This window comes from Hippoglossus hippoglossus, chromosome 6 (genome assembly GCF_009819705.1).
Source record: "Hippoglossus hippoglossus isolate fHipHip1 chromosome 6, fHipHip1.pri, whole genome shotgun sequence".
In the NCBI taxonomy this organism is placed as follows: Eukaryota; Metazoa; Chordata; class Actinopteri; order Pleuronectiformes; family Pleuronectidae; genus Hippoglossus; species Hippoglossus hippoglossus.
Window position 1 is genome coordinate 11,956,441 of NC_047156.1, and position 21,745 is coordinate 11,978,185.

At 43.8% G+C, this 21,745-nt stretch overlaps 2 protein-coding genes across 5 annotated transcripts in view; one reads left to right on the top strand and one right to left on the bottom strand.

The window, feature by feature from the left end:
• Window positions 1-11,621, bottom strand: LOC117762697 (cadherin-related family member 5). Its single transcript, XM_034587223.1, is given in 17 exon segments — window positions 1-1,853; window positions 1,855-2,034; window positions 3,161-3,181; window positions 3,276-3,466; window positions 3,552-3,630; window positions 4,312-4,443; window positions 4,532-4,732; window positions 4,829-4,935; window positions 5,023-5,113; window positions 5,575-5,745; window positions 5,901-6,011; window positions 6,122-6,208; window positions 6,331-6,423; window positions 6,514-6,570; window positions 7,224-7,438; window positions 7,543-7,669; window positions 11,482-11,621. Coding segments are annotated over 16 exon segments (2,658 nt in total). The 5' UTR covers window positions 7,634-7,669; window positions 11,482-11,621; the 3' UTR covers window positions 1-1,022.
• Window positions 11,316-21,745, top strand: part of kcp (kielin cysteine rich BMP regulator) — a 19,362-nt gene continuing 8,932 nt past the window's right edge. Inside the window, exons 1-24 of one of the 4 annotated variants that reach the window (XM_034587222.1) lie at window positions 11,316-12,023; window positions 12,899-13,455; window positions 13,729-13,801; window positions 14,414-14,718; window positions 14,803-14,971; window positions 16,223-16,296; window positions 16,402-16,495; window positions 17,287-17,369; window positions 17,446-17,539; window positions 17,622-17,701; window positions 18,228-18,313; window positions 18,444-18,534; window positions 18,781-18,880; window positions 18,968-19,053; window positions 19,144-19,285; window positions 19,368-19,517; window positions 19,915-20,021; window positions 20,102-20,195; window positions 20,298-20,471; window positions 20,554-20,636; window positions 20,741-20,834; window positions 20,941-21,123; window positions 21,236-21,406; window positions 21,537-21,710. In XM_034587222.1, coding sequence (XP_034443113.1) covers window positions 11,921-12,023; window positions 12,899-13,455; window positions 13,729-13,801; window positions 14,414-14,718; window positions 14,803-14,971; window positions 16,223-16,296; window positions 16,402-16,495; window positions 17,287-17,369; window positions 17,446-17,539; window positions 17,622-17,701; window positions 18,228-18,313; window positions 18,444-18,534; window positions 18,781-18,880; window positions 18,968-19,053; window positions 19,144-19,285; window positions 19,368-19,517; window positions 19,915-20,021; window positions 20,102-20,195; window positions 20,298-20,471; window positions 20,554-20,636; window positions 20,741-20,834; window positions 20,941-21,123; window positions 21,236-21,406; window positions 21,537-21,710 — 3,367 coding nt within the window. In that variant the 5' untranslated portion in view covers window positions 11,316-11,920. The remainder of the gene's footprint in view (window positions 12,024-12,898; window positions 13,456-13,728; window positions 13,802-14,413; window positions 14,719-14,802; window positions 14,972-16,222; window positions 16,297-16,401; window positions 16,496-17,286; window positions 17,370-17,445; window positions 17,540-17,621; window positions 17,702-18,227; window positions 18,314-18,443; window positions 18,535-18,780; window positions 18,881-18,967; window positions 19,054-19,143; window positions 19,286-19,367; window positions 19,518-19,914; window positions 20,022-20,101; window positions 20,196-20,297; window positions 20,472-20,553; window positions 20,637-20,740; window positions 20,835-20,940; window positions 21,124-21,235; window positions 21,407-21,536; window positions 21,711-21,745) is intronic. The other 3 variants (XM_034587221.1, XM_034587219.1, XM_034587220.1) reach the window with 3 other exon arrangements.

Genomic DNA, 21,745 nt, shown 5'->3' on the forward strand with positions numbered 1-21,745 from the left:
AAAAGATTCTTATATTCTTCTTAAACTGAGCTGCAGCTTCACCGAGCTGCGAGGACAGAGGTTTTAAACCCTCCTTTTTCCACCAATCTGACTTTTCTTATGGATCCTTCCATTATTGGTGCAGAGCAATCTTAAACTTAACAAAACTATTTCGATTGGTATTCCTAAACTGAACCATCTTGAAGCTTAAAACCTTGAATAACTTGTCGTGGTTCATTGTTTCAGTCAAACAACAACTTTACTCACATTCAAAGAAAAAAATGGAGGCAGCTTGTAGAGTAGGCATAATTAAGTAATTAACGATGAAGTACACAATGTAAAAGTTCTGAACATACAGATGTGCAGCTACTTACATGGTAACCCTAGAACCACAGGGAGCAAAAGAGCTGCTTCTCTGTCAAGCGTTACAGACTCCCTGATGTCAAAGCAGGTGTCGTCTGTACACGGCTGAAGGAGAACACCCACTGTGACATCAATGGGAATGTGTGGTCAGTCCACAGACTGTATGTATAATGTATGTGTTAGATATTGTAACTGCAGAGACGAGCATTTCTCTGGGATTTCATGTGGATTTACCCCCGGGACCAAGAATACAGTCGTATTATTCATAAACAAAGAGAATATATTCATGATTACTTTATTGACGAATATGCTGTATTGTTGAAAAAGCTATCAAAGTGTATGTCTAATTAGTTTTATTTAAAATGTTTGTTATTTGACCTGTGTCTTGTGCATCATACCTGTCAGCTCGCCTAATAATGTGATATGAATGTAACAAACTTTTTTAATTCATCTACATTAATGTGCGTTAAGTGTCTACAATCAGGACAGTGTGTGAACATATGCATGTGGCCGCTGTGCTGTCTTTACAGAATGCTGTCCTCTTCCATGACTCAGCAGAATCAGACCGTCGTGTTTGTTATGGATGATGTGTTCTCCTCTGTCATCCATCTGCTTCTTACATCCTCCATGTTCTGTCGTTCTGCCCCGTCACACTCAGTCCCTGCCATGTCATAATAACATCACTTACTAAAGGTGATAAAAACAGGGTTACATCGAGCCATCACTCTCAGCAGCTCTTCTTCATCTGACTCCAACTCATCGTCACTTTGCTTGTCTCCATCTTCATCTCCCAGAAAGCCGTCATCATCCTCCTCCCCCGCCCTGCGGTCGTCCTGGGTGTTTGCTGAGTTCTCTGAGGGCCTTCTGTCCTCAGTAGGCCTTCTGTCCTCAGATGGACTGCTGGTATCTGCACCTGGCTGCTCTGGTTGGTCTACCTGGTCCAGCGATGTGGACGGTTGGTCTTCCTCCATGCTTAGAGTCATAGATTTCTGCTGTGGCGTCACCGGAGGTGTATCAAGCGGTGAAGTATCCATGTGGACCAGCTTGGCTTTGAAAGGTTCCTGCTCTGGGGTGGGTGGGGGCGTGCTTGTCTGCTTGGGGTGGGATAAGGACAGTAAAGGTGAATACGGGGGCGTCTTCACGCGAGATTTGCGGAATGGTTTGTCTATTTCTGCATAAGCAATGCGGGTTTGACTGCATAGAGCGCTGGATTGAGAGGAGGGGCTTGTGACAAGGTCAATGATGTCATCATTGGTGGTAGTTTGTGAGTCGGGACGGGAATAAGGTGTTGTGGGGCTCAGACTGGTGTTGGGTAGTTCTGAAGGAGGTTCCAGGGGTGTAGCAGGTGGGGAGTTAAGATTTTCTTTGGATGGCACAGCATCTTGAGCCGTGTGTGTAGGCCTCAAATCCACAGTGGCTGGGTGAAGGGTGGGTGAACTAGGGGAGCTTTTGGTTGGTAAAGAAGCATTTTTATTGGAGATCACGGGGATGCACGTGTTCTCAGGGGGGGGGGACGCTGCTGTCGGGTGCAGCAGTCGCTCCTGGTGCAGCAGGTCCTCGGCAGTTGGGGAGATCTGGGACGGTGTAGATCGCAGGTTTGTCAGGGAAGCTGAAGGAAGGATTGCAGGTTCCATATTCTTCCCTGTTGTTGGGAACTTCCTCCGTGTGTGGCATGGCACTGCGGTGACTCACCTGAGGATAAACCACGGTCATTGAGGCAATATTTGGAAGAAATGTTGTGAGACTCAATGTAAGTAACATTACCAAAAAACTCGAAATGCTAATACCACCCAACTAACATTGGTCCAGTGACCATGGAAACATGCTCATGTTTAACAGTGATAATGTTCACCGTGTTCACTGTCCTACTTTACTGTTTTGTTAATCAGTTAAGGTCATTCATTTTCTAGGTATTTCTTCATAAACCAAAGTGTCGGCGCAAATTAAATTCTTGACATGATGAGGAAAGGAAAGGTTAGATCGGAGTTCCAAATTGAATGTCAGTCTACAGAGCTGTAAGCTTAAAGTCATGAATTGCAGTGGATCATCGAAGTCATTAGAATATCATCTGGTAACCATGATAACAAGATATAATGACAATGCCTCTGATTTATACCTCTCACGTAATGTCACTTACATGACAAAGTAAGATTTAGAAAAGCACTCAGTAGAGCGCATATACCTCTGCCAAGGCCGAACAATCCTATAATAAAATTATTATAACTAATATAGTTATGATAAAAATAATTGTCTCTTCTTATAGAAAAAATATAAAGAAAAAAGGAGGTCGTCTAAGTTACAATTTATTTGTGATAAAACATAGTCCTAAGCAGTGGGAAATCAAGATCTGCTCATTGTTCACTGAGATATTAACACAAATTTAAATCATGGATTCGCCCCTTAATTCATTATCCGCACCAAAATGTAATGGATTCTTTCAAGGACTATGTTCCATCCCTCTAGCAACATTGCTGGAAATCAGTTTTTATAGTTTTTGCGTAGCCCTGCTAACGCACAATGAAAACCTCCTTGCCAGAGGTAATAACTGTTACAGAAAGGAGACTATATAGGCTTCTCAATAACCATTAAGGGGACAATGTATTAGTGAAAGAAATGAATCAATCAATCAATTACAGAGTTAGTGTGTTACTTTCCAGGTACATTACTTGTTCAAATCAAATTAATAGTTAAGATATCTATTCTACACTAGCTAATAATACAATGCATGTTATATACAGTTGTAGTTTATGTAGGAATGAGACAGGAAATCAGGACAAGAGAGAATCTTAGCTACAACAAGAGAAAATAAATAACTCACCAGATTGAACCACCGCAAGCTCTGTGAAAATATAAACCGTAGGAGATATCTGAGAACGTATTCACAAACAGACAGGCTGACTCTGAATGTAGATTCGAGTCACAAGTGTCCTCACCACATTGGGGTGTTTTCCCTGGGCCACACAGCCTCTCTCCAGTGGGTCCCTCTTTCCCTTTTGTTTTCTCTTCAACCACATCACCAGAGACAGGACACATCCACCCGTAGTCATGAACACCAGGCTCAGGAAGAATGCTTTGCCCACAGTACAGCCCGTCAGGCGCTCCTCTCCCAGTGGACTGTGAGGAACTGCAGTGCACACAGAAGGACGCACAGAGTTAATGTCAGCAGGCTCATCAGTAATGAGTGTGTATGTCAGAGTGTGTGTCCTCACTTGATTGTCCTTCAGTCAACACCTCGATCACGACAGTAGTAAAGGTGGCATCACCTGACTCTTGGTCTGTGGCTTTTACCTGGAAATAAGTTTGACTGTTTATCACATCATCTTCATTATGTCTTTTCTAAGATTCTGATGAAAGACATAGATGTTGTGTAGTACAATTATCTTGCTTCACTATAAGGTGCAGTAGTGTAGCCTATACATATCATTGTTTTACTTGTTGCACCCACGTTGCACTGCTTTAAATGTTGTTTAAACCTTGTTTGTGGTAAGTTCAGGACATACTGATACATTTGAATGTTTTTGCCAACTAACTTAAATTGTGTATATTTGACATTAGTGCGGATCATTTTATTTACAACCTTTCAGTTCTTTATTACTATTACCCCCTACGAGGACGTTATGTTTTCACCCCTGTCCATTTGTTTGTTGGTTTGTTTGTTAGTTAGTTCACAAGATGATGCAAAATCTAATAGATAACCACAAAACGTTTGGTGCGATGATATCTTTTTTCAACATTGCGAGATAAGGTGCTTTTTTGACACTTTCACAGATTTTCCATGGAATAATTCTAATATTTGTGAGTGTGTGTAATTTGGTGCTGCTTGATTTAATTCAAGGGATCAATTGGGCCTTGGCATCTGACTTCATGTAAAGCTAACATCATTTCTTGTTACTGGTCTAAACCACGAGCACTCACCAATACGGCCTTTTCAATTGAACGCATCATTATAACAGTATGTTTGAGGCTCACCTCTAGGGTGTGTCTCTGTTTTGCCTTGAGCTGGTTGGTCCTGGCGATCACAAGGCCCTCCTGTGTGAGCTGGTAGATGTCTGTGTGGTTGGATGTATGGCTGAAGGTGAAGCTGATCCTGGGGTTGAAACCCTGTCAGTTTGTGGAGAGAAGGGAGTGATGGTGGGTAACAGAAAGCAAAACAAATACAGAGACGCAGCGATCATGTAACTGTTCACACCTGCTCAAAGTCCTGGTCTTGTACGTGTAACATCAGCACTTTGCCACCGTACGTGTTCACCAGAGAGGCAGCGCTCTTTACCGCAGTTACAAAGCCGTGATATTCAGCCTCGTCAAACACTGGGTGAAAGTGGTTCACTGCCAGGATTCGGATCAACGCTGTGGCGACAGAGTACTTCCTGGGGTCATCGTCCTGGTATGCCTGGGTGAGAGACACACAGAGAGAGCAGGGAGGATGGTGAAGGGAGTAAGAAAGAAATGTTAAAACCATCATCAACACAGAGCAGGTTAGTCTTACCAGGACCTGTAGATGCAGCATTGGAGTTGTGAGTCTGTCCGTCACCCCCTGAGTCAGTTTCATCTCCCCTGTCACTCTATCGATCAGGACACGGCCGTCATCGTTGCCTTAGCATGGACACAAGCACAGTTACAGATGCACACATGAAAGCACACGGCATAATTTTAATTTGTGTGTATGTGTGTGTGTGGTACCTGAGAGTATGGCATAACTGAGTGGAGTGCTGAGGCCTCTGTCTCCATCCACTGCATATATAGGACCAGGAGAGAAGTCCAGCACAATGTCCTGCAGCATAACACACATCCGGTGCTTTACTCATCAAATCCTCAGAACAGCTCACAACACAAACCATGAATGTTGAGTGGCCTGAGTCATCCGGATGTTTGCAACTGAGCTACAGTTTTGGCAGAAACTGAACAGGTCAATTTCCAGATGATCTCAGAGTTAGAACTTGTGCAATGACAATACTAGACTCAACATGAATATTAAACACAGGAGCGCATCACAAATGTGGCAGTATATTCTGTAAGTTCAGATATAATATAATCACACCTATGGTTCCAGTGTCAAGGAAGTGACACATGCGTTATAGAATTTCCCACCTCTGTCCTCAAAAACCATTGTAATAAATGCATTGTGATAAAGCTTTAATAGAGGTAGATAATATAGAAAACACAATCCAGGATATTATAAACACATTCTCCAGTATATAACACTGGTAATGTGTGTGAGCTTCAGCCGCTGACCTCCTCCCCCTCCGTGATATTGACTGTGTACACAGGACTGGTGCAGATGTGACTGGTCTCATCTTGGAACAGCAGCGTGCAGGGCAGGAACTGTGGGTACTGGTCGTCTCCATCCAGGACGTGGATGGTGATGTTGGTGCTGGTGTTGAAGCGCTCAGCGGTGCTCATTTCCTGAGGTAATGACAAGGCAAGTTGTCTTTGGAGAAATGGATGGATGCATGAACTGATGAATGGTTCGTCTTTTGTATTAGTAATTGTCAGGAGCATTATGAAATCTGGACTCTGAGGTGGGTGATATCAGTGTAGTGGGAATGTGCCGAGCATACCGAGGCGTGGATGGTAACAGTCAGCACGGGTTGAGTCTCGTAGTCTAGAGGCTTGGACAGGATCACTTCTCCACTGTTTGGGAAATCAACCTTGAAATAATCTGCATCAGGCTACAGAAAACACAGAAACAGAAGTTCAGTGATCGAGTTTCTCTCTCGTGACGGAGGCCTGCAACTGTTCTTGATTCCATTCTTGATAAGAGTGAAAGAGTAAAACTCACTGATGTCTGGTCAATGTAGTAAATGATCTTGTCGTTATCTGCGTCTGTGGCCAGGACGGTAAAGATCACAGTGTCCACTGGAGTCAGCTGGAAATCACCCAAACAGAAAGGCAGACAGGAAACACTTTACACAGTCGTAGTGGCAGTTTAATTCAGTCTGTTGTGTGCACTGACTTGAGTGTCATACCGTGTTTATCAAAGTGTCATACCTCACTTATAATAAGAGAGTGGGTGGAGTTTTCTGCAAACACAGGCGAGTTATCATTCTCGTTAAGAATCTCCACCATGACCCTGTACACACTCTACAACAACAGTGGATAAAAAAGATGCAGACATGTGTAAATGAAGGACGACACATGAAACCAGGAGTTAGATGATGGGACTAAGAGTACCTGAAGAAGATCGTCCTCATAACATTGCAACTCAGCCATCAGGACGGGACTCTGGGCCTGAGAGATGAGAGCAGAGAGAACAGACCGGGTATGAAATGAAGACTTTCATTCAATATGATAAAATGTTTAAACACAAATTCTATGTACAAATACTTGACCCATTAAAATTTGAATTACCAAAACACTAAGAACAGGCTTGTGTTAAGGTATTGACAAAGCAAATATCCACATTTCTAATGTTCAACTGTTCTTCAGTTACACTGTAAAAAATCCCCTCCCAATGTTTTATTAAGAGTTTATTGGGAAGAAGGAAGCATTTTTTAGAGGTAGACAGCCACACACTGAACTGACGCTCTAAAGCACATTGTGTTGAGAAGGTGTAACGTTGAAACTCTTCAGTCAAGCAATATTTTCATTTTAGGGATCGAGTAACAGAAGCAAACAGACAGGGAGAGAGAGACTCTTGATCTGGTTGACCCTTTAAAAGCTGCCATGATGTAAGACAGCTGGCTGCGAGGAGGATGACGGTGACGGATTGTGTTTAGTCCAAGAACAAGGATGTGGAGTTCAATGTCTGATAGTTTGTTCTAAACATAGATACGACTTCCTCATCGCTTTATAATCCTTCCATCATTTTCATTTGGTCTTCATTATAAGAAGTCTGAAACACTCAGATCAGTGTGTTGTGAGAGTTTATCCTGAATCGTTACCTCCCGGTCAAGAGCCTTGTCGACCGATGTGTTCAACCGGATGTATCTTTCATCCAGGAAGAACCAATCAGCGTCTTTTCCATCCAGGGTCCACTGTACCCCTTCCATTGTGGTGTCAGCCGAGAGCTCAGCAACAACTTCTCCTGGGCGGCTGTTTTCTCTGACCGTCACAAATACATCATGTCCATCCAAACACCCGCCCCACCCTGACATCCCTGTGCAAACGTAAACACAGACACATACGCAGTACGGTTACAACCCCGTTCATTCTGGCCGAGAACCACACTCTTAATAGGATCAGATGTGAATTGGCTCTAACCTTTGACTGTGTGCAGACATAGAAGGACCAGCAGCGACCAGACTGGAGCCTTGGCCGGAAATGAAGTCAGTTTGAGTTCAGGGAGGTCCATTCCTGGGCTCAGCGAGGCCTCAGGGGCTAGTTCTGTCTGAGAGAAGAGCAAAGTGTATCACAGATGTTTTAAGACCTTAAGAAACTTTGTCAAATTGTGGAAAAGAGGCATAATATGCCCCCTTAATGACAGGTTTCATCTTCTTCATGAGATCATTAGATTGAGCTTCACTCTGTGTCCTGATAGCTACACATAAAGACCCTCTCCTCATCTAAAACTGACACACACACACACATATACTCTGTGTCCTGTAATTCCCTTTAATCCATGTACCTGGATTTCTGCCTTGTCTGTCACCGTCTACAGAACAAACCTTTAGAATAATACAATAGTCGTATACTATCGTCCTTCTGTTGCTCTCTTTTTCTTTTCCCTGTCGAGCTCTGCAGACTATAGACCCACCCATTTTCTATAGGCACACAAGTGATGGCGTAATCATGAACCCTTCTAAAACAAACTCTGAAACCTGACGTTATGTTTTGAAAACAAAATGCAACTTCAGATACCATATATCTCAAATCAGCTGTGTCGCTCCATGTCTCTCATGCTCTTTGTGTGTCTCTGGGTTCAGTTTTGTGTGTTGGTGCATGTGTTTGAATTTAGAGGAGGAGAAGGGGTGGGGGGTCTTAACAGGACCTGGGGTCACATCCCACTAAAACAATAACTCTGCAGCCAATGCAAGGTAAACAGACGTATAAGCTTTCTGTTACAAAATCAACTAAGTCAGTGTCATAGTCAGTATGACCGCAGACCATCTGTGGATTTGTTCAGCTCACTGACCTGTTGCTGTCAAATCCTCTGCCACTCGTCCATATCCTCCTGACTTGTGATGGAAGCAGCATCTCTGATTCTCAGACACAAAACCCCCCAGAAAAGTCACTCAAAAAGCCACGATGCAGCTTTTTAGGAATAAACAAAGCAAAAACAACAACAACAACAGGATGACACAGGCCGCACACACACACACTGCCGTGCACACACTGACCCCCCCTCCTCGCACACATAAAAAAGCAGACAGCAGCTTATGGTGTGTGTCCTGGGATAAACGTCAGCTCAGTGGCTAAAGCTTGAGGGTGGGGCTTACCTGGTCAGGGACGAAAGAGGGAGCCAATCAGATTGGAGATGGCAAGAACCTGATGGTGAGGTCAGAGCACATCTGACCCTGGAGATGTGAATTTAGGGGATTTGTCTGGAACAGAGACACTTGACCTTCATCAGCAGAACGTCATGCAATCAAAGCTCAGCAGCCTGAGCGTCCAATCAGCTCTCGTCACAGAGCACATCCAGAGGTATTTAACTGTGCCAAATCAGGTCTGTGCAGCTTGTATCATAATTTAAATACATGTGTCTTTTAGGTCATTGTCCAGGTTAAAACTTGAGTCTAAGCATGTTCTCTGGCTACACAGCTTGTGCCTGGTGGATTTGCTCAATTAGCAATGTGCAACGACTAATTGGGCCTGACAAGGGATTAGCTATCAAACATCGGCCGTTCGCCTACTGAAGATTAACCCACATCCTTCTACACTCTTGTCCCAGCATGCACAGGCACAGGCACACACACACACACACACACACACACACACACACACACACACACACACACACACACACACACACACACACACACACACACTCATGAAGACACACAGTGAGGAGTGTGTCTCCACATATCTTCAGGGCTGTGATGAAAGAAACCGTCTGGCTCCATGAGAGATGTTTTGGTTAGTGCAGACGTGTGAGTGGTTCCCTTTGTCAGAGAAGAGCAGGAGGGGGAGCAGGAGTGTTTAAAGACTCAAAAGGGCCTCAGGGGGGAAAAGCTGAACACTGCAGTCTGTGTCTCGGAGAAAGACTGAGTAAATGTTTAAAGATGGTATTTAAAGATGCACTAACCATAGTGAAGTGATACTCTGAGAGTGTAATGTTGTTATGATACTCTGCAGTTAACAGTATTTGGAAAAGACTCATCTCACAGGCTTCCAGATTGGGTGAACTGATCCGTAGTGTCTGTTTTATATCTGCTGTGACTGGACCTGACCACTGGATGTCAGCAGAGAGGTTGTTACAGAGGATAAGGTTGATAGATCATAGCTCTTTGACATCTGCATCTCTTTCAAGAGAGTGTGTATGTGTGTGTGTGTGTGTGTTTTGTTTTTTCTTATAATGATGTTACTGAAAATGAAACCCATATAAAACTGAAACGAACATTTGTTGAAGGCTGATTCCACTAAAGACAGACATCTCACTGAATCAAATCTACTACAGACACGGTTGGGAGAGTAACTCAAACCCACTCATGAAATATTCACACATTTACTCCTTTATGCATATGGAATGATTTGCATGATGTACTGATGAAAATATTGCAATAACAAATGTTGCATTAGAATCAGAATTTTACATGTACATAAATCTGTGTATAGCAATCTAAAAACCGTTAAGGATGAGGACAAAAAACTGAACAAATAAGTTAAAGAATGGTGAAAAAAAAGTAGGAGAATATGCAGTATATTGGAAACACACAATTGTGTTGTGCAAAGAAGCAATACAATGGTAAATAAATAATGTACTACTGTAGTTAGTATTACTGTGATTTGTACATTATTAAGTATATTATTAAGTAGTATGAAACTTCAACATTGGGTTGTGTATATAATCTCCTTTGCAGATAAACCAGGTAGGATGAAGATAAAGTTTTCTAACTTCACTCTGCACCATAGGCTAGACTCAGATTATAAAAATCTCTGCACACATGTTCAGGACGCAAACAATAAAAAAGTATATTGTCGAACTGTTGAAGGAGGACTCACTAATGACACAGGATAATTCTGAGGTAGGCAACACCACAGGCCAAGCAAACAGCCCATTCCACACAGGCAGGTTTAAAATGGAGACTGCCCTCGAGAAACTAACACACAAGGTGTTAGAGACACTTTATTTAGTTTCTCCGGGAGGCATTTCAGGATTGTAAAGACTTTACAGTAAATCACGGCTTTCGTAAAGTTCAATTCTTCATTAAAATAACAAATCCCTCGATAGAAAATGATGCCGCATGCCTCGAGTTTCTACCATCAGCCCTCTCAGCCCTGGAAGTGCCATGCTGCCATCCAGAGGGACCTGGCAACCAATGGAGTGAAGCGAGGAAGTCCTGCGGGAAAACTTTTGAATTGTGATTACTACAGACTAACTGGCTGTAATAATCCCAAATTACAGCCACATACCAGAGAGAAGGGGGGTGAGATTATGTTTGGTTGGTGGACAGATGGTGGGAAGATTCTGAAATAAAGTAAGGTTTTGTTGTCCCATGTGGTAAACAAAGACAGACCCATCTGCTTCAGCCATCAGGAACAACTGGGTGTCCTATCATCATCACCAGCGATTCGATGACACAGTGCTTTTGCTTATGAGGGTGTAGTTTGAGAAAGAGAAGAACAGAGCAGACATGAGCAGGAACAACAACATGAGAGAAGAGCCAGGAGCTGTTGGAGACAGAGGGGAGTGGGTGGAGGGCACAGTGGGATGCACACTGGGACTGAGTCCAAAGCAGTGAAACATGACTACATGTGTTTACCCCCACCATCTCTCTCTCTCTCTCTCTCTCTCTCTCTCTCTCTCTCTCTCTCTCTCTCTCTCTCTCTGCATACACACAACACACAGACTGGTTTCTGCTCCAGCATGGATGGCTCCTCTCCAGTCTCCACACCAGGTTTTAGCGCATTACCAAAAACAGGGTCCTTGGGAATCAACACCGCTGATCAGTGCTGGGTGGAGATAATTTTTTTTCCCAACATAAAAAAAGAGGGAAAACGGGAGAAGTAGAAGAAGAAGAAGAAAAAAAAGTCTCCCCTCACAGCAATGGTTCTGAATGAGGCGGAGATAAGAGCCGGTTACCTCCCCTCCTCATGCGCACTGCACACCTGAACCCTTTTTTACGCATTCGTCTTTTTTTTTTACTCCTATAGTAAAAACAAGGTTGTAAATGTTTCAGAATTAATCCTCAGACTCTCCAGACTATTTGCCTTTTTGATCTCGGTGTGAAAGTGCGGTGAGGATGTGGCCCCGGGGGGGAATGTAAGTGTGTGACTGCAGAGAGAAGTGACGCCCTGCCCTTCATCCAGATGTTCCATGTTTCCCCTCTGGAGACAGAGCTCTGCTCACGGAGGAACGAGGGGGAGATCCCGAAACGCACAAGCCATTGTCCATGGCACCAGATCGGATTGAAAGACAAATGAATGTCATGCTTTTTTTCTGAGCTGTTTGGATGTTGGTGCAACTTTTTCGTCTGGAGAAATGGAGAGCGGCAAACTGAGGACTCCAATCCTGCTGGGGATACAGTTTCTCTGGGTGCTCGCGCAGACTGTGCAGGGGCAGGCTGGTTCCCATCATGAAAACGGTGAGTTTACAAAACTGTCAGTGACTTATTCAACCTTTGTGCTCTAATGTTATATGGAGATAATGTTCATGCACAACTATTTAAACTCTTCCAGAAGCCTTGCATTCAAAATTATAGGCCTGCTTAGGTGAAAGTGTAGAAGTATAGTACAGAAACGCTGTACGTTGTGTTGGTTTATACTGTGTTTAGAAATTCAAGGATTATTATTTATAGATTCACCTGCAGGCAGCATTTTAATGTTCTACTCTGAAGAAATGGATTATGACCCCTTGTAGATGTTACATGTTTCAATCTGTCTTGTTTAACCGATTTTAAAGTGTTATTGAACCCTACATATTTTTTTCTAACTAATATTGAATTACTGATAAATGATCATTACAATGAACTTAAAAAAATATGTGCACTAAACTTAATATATATATATATATATCTTGATTTAGACAAATGTATCAACTGTAACCACTTGACATAATAAAATTTTGTCAATTCAACGTAACATGTTTTACAGCGTAGTTGGTGAAGGAGGAGATCATTTTATTTTGGAAAGAAACTATATTTGCTAAATAACTGTGATTCACATGTAGTGAACTATCTTCAGATTGTAAGTGTTGCATCAGACGCTGCATCTCACCCACTGAGAAGCAGACAGATACTGACTCTATCCATCATACTTACCTGTTGCTGTTGGGTTTGAGGTCAGTGAAGCAGCCACGTGTGACAAGCCTGATGAATGGCTTCACTCTGAGTCTCACTCTCACAGACTCACACTCATTAGAACCCAAACCCCTGCACTGTGTCATCCTCCATTACACAGAGCGTTACCTCATACAACACGGGTATGTGCGGCCTGACTCTGTGTTTTATTTCTCTCCTAGTGATTGACCTTCTGGAGGCTCTGAACATGTCCAACCACATTAGTGGCGTATCCAAACTGCAGAGTCCCACTGGAGTGATGTACAGGATACGTCCCAGAGCACCCCACCTCACTCTACCTGCAGAATATTCCCACCTCCTGTACTCTAACCTTCAGGGAAGCATGGGGTTGTACTTTGTGGGGCATCAGTCGTCAGGCTCCAGTGCCACTCTCCTCTCCCTCTCCTCTCCATCCTCACCCATTCTCCAATTCATCTCCTCCACCCTCAACGACACGCTGCGTTTGGACTACCAGGCTGGAGGAGGAGTAGGAGGAGGAGGAGGAGGAGGAGCTCAGGGCTCTGCCAGCTTTCTCTTCCCTGTGAGAAACCCCTTCTCCAGGGAGGAACGGGTACAGCTGGCTGTGAGCCTGGAGCCCGACAGACTGGCTTTTTTTGTGGACTGTCAAGAAGCTGTTGTTGTGCCGATAAAAAGCGAGGAGCAGATCCACCTGGAACTGCCTCAAAACGTTGTCATCACTCTTGCCAGCACTCCGCGGAGGAAGGACAGCAAATTCAGCGTGAGTTTAGTGGCGGTGATTTAGTTCACGACATCTGGCAAAAATATTGGTGCTTCTAATCGTGAGTCGCTGCCCCGTTGAATAAAGCCACTTGCAGTTCCACATCACAAAATGAAGGAAACATACTATAACTATCCAGGGGACTAAGATATACTCTGTCCTGAATCTGTGTAGCTTTTAAACCATGTTTCCATATCTTCTTCCTCTTTTTAATGTGCATTCACAGCATACAGTACAACATGTGAGCATATCTGTGTTTCTTTTTGAAAACAGGGATATTTGAAGACAGCTGAGATTTCAATGAAAGCATATTTAAGGCGCCCGTGGGTCTGTGACAATTTTACAGGTAAAGAAACATTATCTTTATCAATCCTGAGTGTACATCTGTTTTTTTACTCTTGTAGGGTCAACACAAAGAATGAAATAAGAAACAATGTGAATATTTCCTAGAAAATACACTTAAAAACTTTAATATTTACAAAGTTACTTGGAGAGTTGTAATTGACTTTCTAGATATTGTATATGTGTATGCAGTACATGGACGTCTGTGTGTGTGTATCTGTACATCTGTTTACGATAACATGTTGTGCGGGGTTTATCATGTGATCAGAATGTATGCTTCCCCCAGAGGTTTCATTGTCATTCCCTTTTATATGAACCTGTAAATCACTGATAATACTTTACTTTGCTTATTTCGTCTGGCATCGTGAACAGCGAGACCCTCAGTGCAGGGACCACCTAGTCGATGTGTATTAGATCATATCTTTTGGCCCTCAGGCAGTAACTCTCCCAAACAGTGTGTTTTTTATTCTGCTTCCCTTCCTCTTAATCTTCACAGTGTTTTCCTGGGTGTTTGTTCAGGCTCCAAATGTGTTCTTTGATTCATTCAGTAATTATTCAGGAATCTCTTGCTCCCCTCATCTCACACCAACTCTCACACTTTCTTGTTATTTCCCAGATAATCTGCCTGCGTCTAAGCGCGCAGTCGCCCAGAGCTCAGATTCTTGGACTGACAGCAGTCGAGGGTTACAGCAGGGTGCTTCCCCCAGTAAATCTCAAGCAAGCCACAGGCCAGTGGACCAAACCGCCACTTATCCCCAGGACGTCCAGAGTGACCAGCTGCAGCGAGGTGTCGCCCTGGGGCCGCCGGCTTCTCCTGAAGGGGTAAAGTCTGTTTCTCAGGTCCAGAAAGACGACAGGCTGAAGACGCTGGAGAAGAGGATGGAGGAGCTGTCTCGTATGCTGGACATGGTCAAAGCTCAGGTAGTACGACTTTTCATGAAAAGTGATATGATGTACCACGATATGACATCTTGGAATTGTATAGATATTTTGGTTTTATTGCAGAATGCAGACCTACAATCTCGTGTCAAGTACCTGGAGGGATGTGAGTGCGTGAGGCAGCGATGTGAATGGGAGGGACGTGTAGTGGACGATGGCCAGCGCTGGCAAATTGACCTCAGCAATGTTTGCACTTGCACATCTGGAAAGGTCACATGTCAATCTAACATCAAAGGTAAAGAGGACTCAGCTTTTGTCTTTGTCTTTATTGCCATTTCCACCTGTTTTCTTTCTACCCCTCACTTCTCACACTCACACTTACAAAATCCCTTATAATTATAATATAATCCATGCGAATGTTTTCTAGTCATTTGAGGAGACTTTCCACAACTTGATGTGAAGCAAACATGTGGGACTAACGTTGGATGTTGGACTGGCCTCAGTAGGGATTCCCAGTGTCTCCTTGTGTCTTTTTAACGTCCTCACTCCCAGAGGGTTATGTAAACATCACTCTGTCCAGTTTATCGTGCACATTTTCACCATCAATGTAATAAACATGTTCCCCACTGTCTCCTCTCTCACCCCCTACGACTGCTCTCTCTGCCACTGCCACTGTCTCTGCCATTTTCATTCATCTCTGCCTTAATTGTTTCTGCATGTAGGCCAGAAGACTCCGACGGCTCCCAGCTGATAATACACTCGCACTTTGATCTCATGCATGCTTGGCTTGCTAGAGGAAATGCCTGTTGGCTGCTGGCACAGTAGGCAGCCTCTCCTGCTTCTCTCTCTCTCTCTCTCACCCTGTGATTATTACCCTCTCTCTCACACACACACACACATTGTCTCTGTCCTCCTCCTTAAAATAATGATCTCCTGAAATGTTCAAGAGGAGATACTATTTGATAAGCTCGCTGAAAGTGTTTTAATGAAAAACAAATTGGCAAGCGTTGATTTTCAGAGATCGGTAATGTAAACAACTTTTTTGTAGCAAGATAAGTAAAACAGCCACGGAACGGAGGAAGTCGTTAGCGCCATCGTCCAGAGGGAATCCTCCGGAGGGAAACCTCTTCCCCCTTTTCCAATTTTCTTCTCCTTGTTTCTCCAACTGTAAATCTCCTTCATTTTTAATAGACTCGCCAGTGGTAGTTGTTAAAATGGTTACAGGCACTTCTGGTTATAGTTATGCACCGTTAAAATTTAGTGTGAGAGAGCGAGCATGTGTACAGTGTATTATATCAAAACAACGCTCCTCTGTCGTTACTGGAGAGAGAGAACAGAGCCAGATGTTCCTCCAGTGGCCGAGAGAGAAAAGGTGAAGAACATCTGCATTCATGGAAAGAGCGGGTAGAGGACAATGAAACAAAAACATATTTATTCTTCTTTTATTGATCAATTTTCACTCTTAGATTATTACCTGGAATATGCAGACGTACACACTGAGAAGATTAAAAATGTGTGTGCACTGAAGATATTGTCTCTTATTCAGGATGTGAGCTGGATGGCACAATTCATAATGTGTCCTACAGCACTCTGGATGGCTGTCAGACATGTACGTGTAAGGTAAGTATTTTACACGCACGTAAGCAAACATTTTTATTGAGCCTTAACAACTCTTCTGGTATTTTTTACCGTGTCTCACCTCTGCGCCCCTCCTTTTGGCCACAGGGTGGTACCAGGGAGTGCTCTCCTCTGCCCTGCCCCTCGCTGGACTGCACACAGAAAGAGACTGTACCTGGAGACTGCTGCCCGCAATGCAAAAGTGAGAATACTGAAAATAAATAAATCAATATGACAGAAGAAACTCTAGAGCAAAAGATTATTTAAATATATAGTACATCACTAATATTGATAGGTCTGGTGAATTTATTTGCACTGATTTTCTGCACATGGCATGAAAACAGCACTGACTGCTAAAAATACATTTTGAGAAAATGTCAAAAACTTGCAAAATCTTGACAAATCCTGAAGCATGATCTTTAATTTGTCCTGTCAACTGGACAAGACCAATGTTTGAGGGGAAGAGAAAGCTGGCAGGGCCCCGATCTCCTCCTCCTCCTCCTCCTCCTCCTCCTCCTCCTCCTCCATAAAATCTGAGTTGAGGGTTAACATTTATCCATTATTCGATGCTGATAAATAAAGAGGTTAAATATTAATTTAAGTTTTTATTTATTTATTTACAACCTTTATTTATACTTGAAGTTCATTGTGAGAGGCCCTAATTTACAATGGAGTCAAGTGAGAGGATACGATAAGATACAGACAAACAGTGAATAAATTAACACAGTAAATATGATGCATACAAATACAGAACATAATACAATTCAAGTGAAAGTAAGTAAAACACATGCATACAGAAGATAAAGCTAAATGGCTACAGAGTATGGATTTATATTCATGCAATCAATACAATAAACAGCAGTAAGAAAAAAATGGGTTCAATTCTACATAGAAGGAAGTTTTTCTCTCCTATATCTTGTGTTGTTAAATTTAATCTAAGGACTTAAGTGCCACGATGACAGTGAAGTAATTGGATACGACATGTGTTTGCAGGCTGCATCCATACTGGTGTCCGTTATGATCACAAAGCCAAGTGGAGACCAGAAGAGAGCCCCTGTGACGTCTGCCACTGTTTGGTGGGTCGAATACTCATCGTCCACTTAGGTTCTCATCTTTTTCATATCCAGTGATATTTATCTGTCTTCTCTCCAGGAGGGTCGTGTTCACTGTGAGAGGGAGCAGTGCCGCACACCTTGTAAAAACCCAGCTGCTCCACCGCCAAATACCTGCTGTCCGGTCTGTCAGGGTGGGTTTGATTCATTGCCCGGAGCAGTGTGATTGTGTGATGGACTGCAGAGAAACAGCTTGTGCTCATGTGTGTCTCGTAGGCTGTGGCGCGAATGGTCACGACTTCCCTAACGGAGCCGCGATTCCTACTGGAGAACGTTGTCAAGAGTGTACATGTGTGGTACGTCACTGAAGAAAGCGATTATTAACTTTTGCATGTGTACACCATAGACTGTGTAAAGATGGACGACACAACTCCACTTCCTCCCACTATCCAGAAATGAGGTCAGAATACAAACGTTGCGATCTTGCACATTAGGAGAGATCCCGCTGATACACGCTCTTGACCAGTAGAGAGTCAATTATGACGTTTAACCCTGTTTTTGTAGCATTAAATAACTAATTAAAACCAAACCTTAAAAGCGAGAGCACTTGGACATACATTAGTTTGATCATAACTACTGTAAATGACAGAAAACATCTCATATGTACTTTGGCTTTTAGTTTGTTCCATGTCCCATCCACTAACATGGAGGATGCAAGATTTATGACCGATAGTGCAGCCAGCCATCAGTGGGGTGATCGAGACGTCTTGGGGAGCTGACACGTCTTCTATCTGTATATGCAGTCTGTGGTGTAAATCAGATGTGAATTATTTATTATTCAGTACATCTGTGTTTGATTGTTTTTTTGTTTTTTTTTACAAGAATGGAAATGTGGCGTGTTCCCCTCTCCCCTGTCCTGCTCTGTCTTGTCGAAACCCTGTACATCGTGCTGGAGACTGTTGCCCACGGTAACAAACCTGCCTGACCTCACCCATGTCACTTTCAAACCTGCAGCTATTCCATCTCACCCCAAGTTGAATGTGGGGATGCAGACGAAAGATTTAAGAGTCTTGTTGTGTTTGATTTGAAACTCTGTAGGTGTGAGCAGTGCGAATATGAGTCCAAGGTGTATGTGGACGGACAGACGTTCCCCTCCAGGAGAGACCCCTGCCTCCGCTGCTACTGCTCTGTGAGTTCAGTTTGGCAAAGCTGTGGTGGTTTCACGGTTATGTGAACTTCACGTGACTGGATTTGGCGAGATTTCATGACCCACATGTTGAAAGAAAACCTGTCAAAATCATTTCTACTTCCATTAGCTAATGTGAAAATGGGATTAAGTGTTAAAAATAAGTCTGTTTAAAAAATCTTTGACAGTGGAAGAATGTTTGCTGCATCGGGTTGAAGAACCTAATCCCATCTTGTCTCCATCTGTCAGGCAGGCGAAGTTTCTTGTGAACGTTTGGATTCATCGTGTCCGACACCGCACTGCAACCATCCAGCTAAGCGCAAGGGAGAGTGTTGTCCCACATGTGATGGTCCGTGTATCTAATTGCATGTCATCTTCCATTTAAACTTTAACTGCCCAAGCTCAAACATGATCAGGTTGTGTGCTTTTCCTGCAGTCTGTGAGTATGACAGGAGGGTGTATGCTCACGGGGAAGTGTTCACCCCTGCTGGGAGTGGACCGTGTCTACAGTGCAGGTGTAAGGTAAACTCTAAAAGAAAGTATTGAAACGTCTAGATTAAATGATTCCACTCTGTATTAAATTAAATTGTGTTTCTACATTTTTCACTGCAGCTAACTTTCCCTCATATGTCTGTATTCTCTTATAAATGTACACGTAAGGGTGGCAATGTAATTTGCCATGAAGAGAAGTGTCCTCCTGTCCAGTGCTCCAACCCCATTATAGACTCACAACTCTGCTGTCCGATCTGCAAAGGTAACAATCTGCACACACACAGACACACACACGGCTTCAATTCTTATGTGAACACATGGCGTCTCCTTCTTCCTTGTTGTAGCATGTGTGTTGGAGGGGCTGGAATATGAAGAAGGCTCCAGCTGGCAACTGGAGAACCGCTGCTCCAGCTGCATCTGTGTGAACGGAGAAACCCGGTGTACACACACACACTGCCCACCCGACGAGTGCCTGCATCCCACCAAGACCACTGGTAAGACCTGGATCCTGTCCTGAATGCGTCCTGAGATCCCATCACTCAGACCATATTTGGAGGTTGTGTGGGCCACATGTGGCCACTTTCTTTTCACTGATCGACACATAATTATTGATACTTTTCTTAAACACTCACTTTTCTTCATAGCACAGCTGCACATTCATTCAGTCCCTTCTGACTCTCTCTCTCTCTCTCTCTCTCTCTCTCTCTCTCTCTCTCTCTCTCTCTCTCTCTCTCTCTCTCTCTCTCTCTCTATCTGACATCAAGTGTCACATGAGACACATTCAGGACGTTTTTTTAATGCCAGGTTTAAACAGTTGACATCAACAGTGTCAACTTGTGATCAAATCTCTCAACGTGCACCCTCTGTAAACTCTCCATTTCCTTGTCTTAGGCTCCTGCTGTGCAACGTGTGAAAGCTGCACCTATAATCATCGTATCTACAGTGACGGCCAGAAGTTTGCGACCCCTGAGCAGCCCTGCCACATCTGCACCTGTCAGGTTAGCGTGTCTCTATTCACGAACACGCTGCACTACTCTGTTAAACCTCAGACCTGCTGAAAGCTTTTCCTTCTCCTCAGCACGGGACTGTGGCGTGTGAGAGGAGACCTTGTCCTCCAGTCAACTGCACCAACTCATACACACCACCCGGAGAGTGCTGCGCTAAATGTCCAGGTACACATCGTGATTCATGTTGCACATTGTTCAGCGATTTTATTTCCATCAACTATCCTCAGTCGGCTTTGTCACACTTCTGTGCATTTGCATCTTCTCTAGACTGCTCCTTTGAAAACCGTGTGTTTGTGGATGGACAAGTTTTTCTCAATCCCGTGAGTGTGTGTGAGGAGTGTGAGTGTGTGAGCGGCAGGATCGACTGCCACCAAACACAATGCCCTCAACCGCACTGTAATGCGCCTCGACCTGGAACATGCTGTCAGAACAACTGCAATGGTGAGGCTGTGTTATTTCATCATCAGGAACACTCAATACATCTCACCAATTAAAATCTCACAGTTTCACAATCTGCCATCAGGCTGCAGCCATGCTGGGAAAGAGTATCCCAACGGTCTGGAGTTTCCTCATCCGACTGACATGTGCAGGACATGCAGCTGCATCGTAAGAATACTGAGCCTCAGATCATGACTTGTCCCCCTGTGTTAGTCAGCTTTGTTTTTTTTTTAAGCGGGTATTCATTTTTTATCTTATCTTGTTTGTTACAGAATGGGAATGTCCAGTGTCTGAAGAAGAGGTGTCCACCACTGTTGTGCTCACACCCGAATGTCCTGCCAGGAGACTGCTGCCCCCTGTGTCCAGGTAAGGGTGTGCAAAAGAGAACCAAAGAAGCTCATGACGGCACATGATCAGACAGAAAACCATCGTAGAGTGGAGACATTCATTCTTTTCCCTGATGTCCCCGCAGCTCCTCCATCAGACTGTGTGTTTGAACAACGCACCTACAGACACACCGAGCGTTTTTACCACCCGACTGACAACTGTCGATCATGTGCCTGCACCAACGGGACAGTTCACTGTCAGCGCAAGCCCTGCCCCTTCACAGCGTGTTCTCACCCCATCACACAAGAGTGCTGCCGGACCTGTGAAGGTACAACCTCACAAGTCCTGCTGGGAACCCTAAAGACGAAGCAGTTTTGATTTTTCCTAAGAGACTGCACATTCAGTCTGAGCATGTTTCCATAATTCACTCCCTCTTGCAGGCTGTTTGCATGAGAGTCGAGAGCGAGCCAACGGGGAGACGTGGGATGAAGTGTCAGACCCATGTTCTGCATGTTTGTGCCGTGAAGGATCTGTCCGCTGTGAGAGAAAACGCTGTCCACCTTCTAACTGTAACCACCCAGTCCAGAGACAGTGCTGCATGTCCTGTGACGGTGAGCATTTGAAACACTTGACTGCAATGTGACTTTCAAAATAATGCCCCAGTTACTGAAGATAACACACAAACCTAACTGTTTTTATTTCATCTCAAAAACATGTCGGCCTCTAATCTTCAACTTGCAGGCTGCATGTTTCATGGTAAAGAATACCCCGATGGCACTGAGTTTCCTGATGACCAAGACCCTTGTAGTGTGTGTTACTGCTACGGAGGGGAGGTCGTCTGCAACAAGCTGCCCTGTTATGGAGATTGTAGCCACCCATATAAACCCCCCGGACAATGCTGTGCAGAATGTGAACGTACGTAAAGGCAAAGTCAGACACATTCCTAGTTC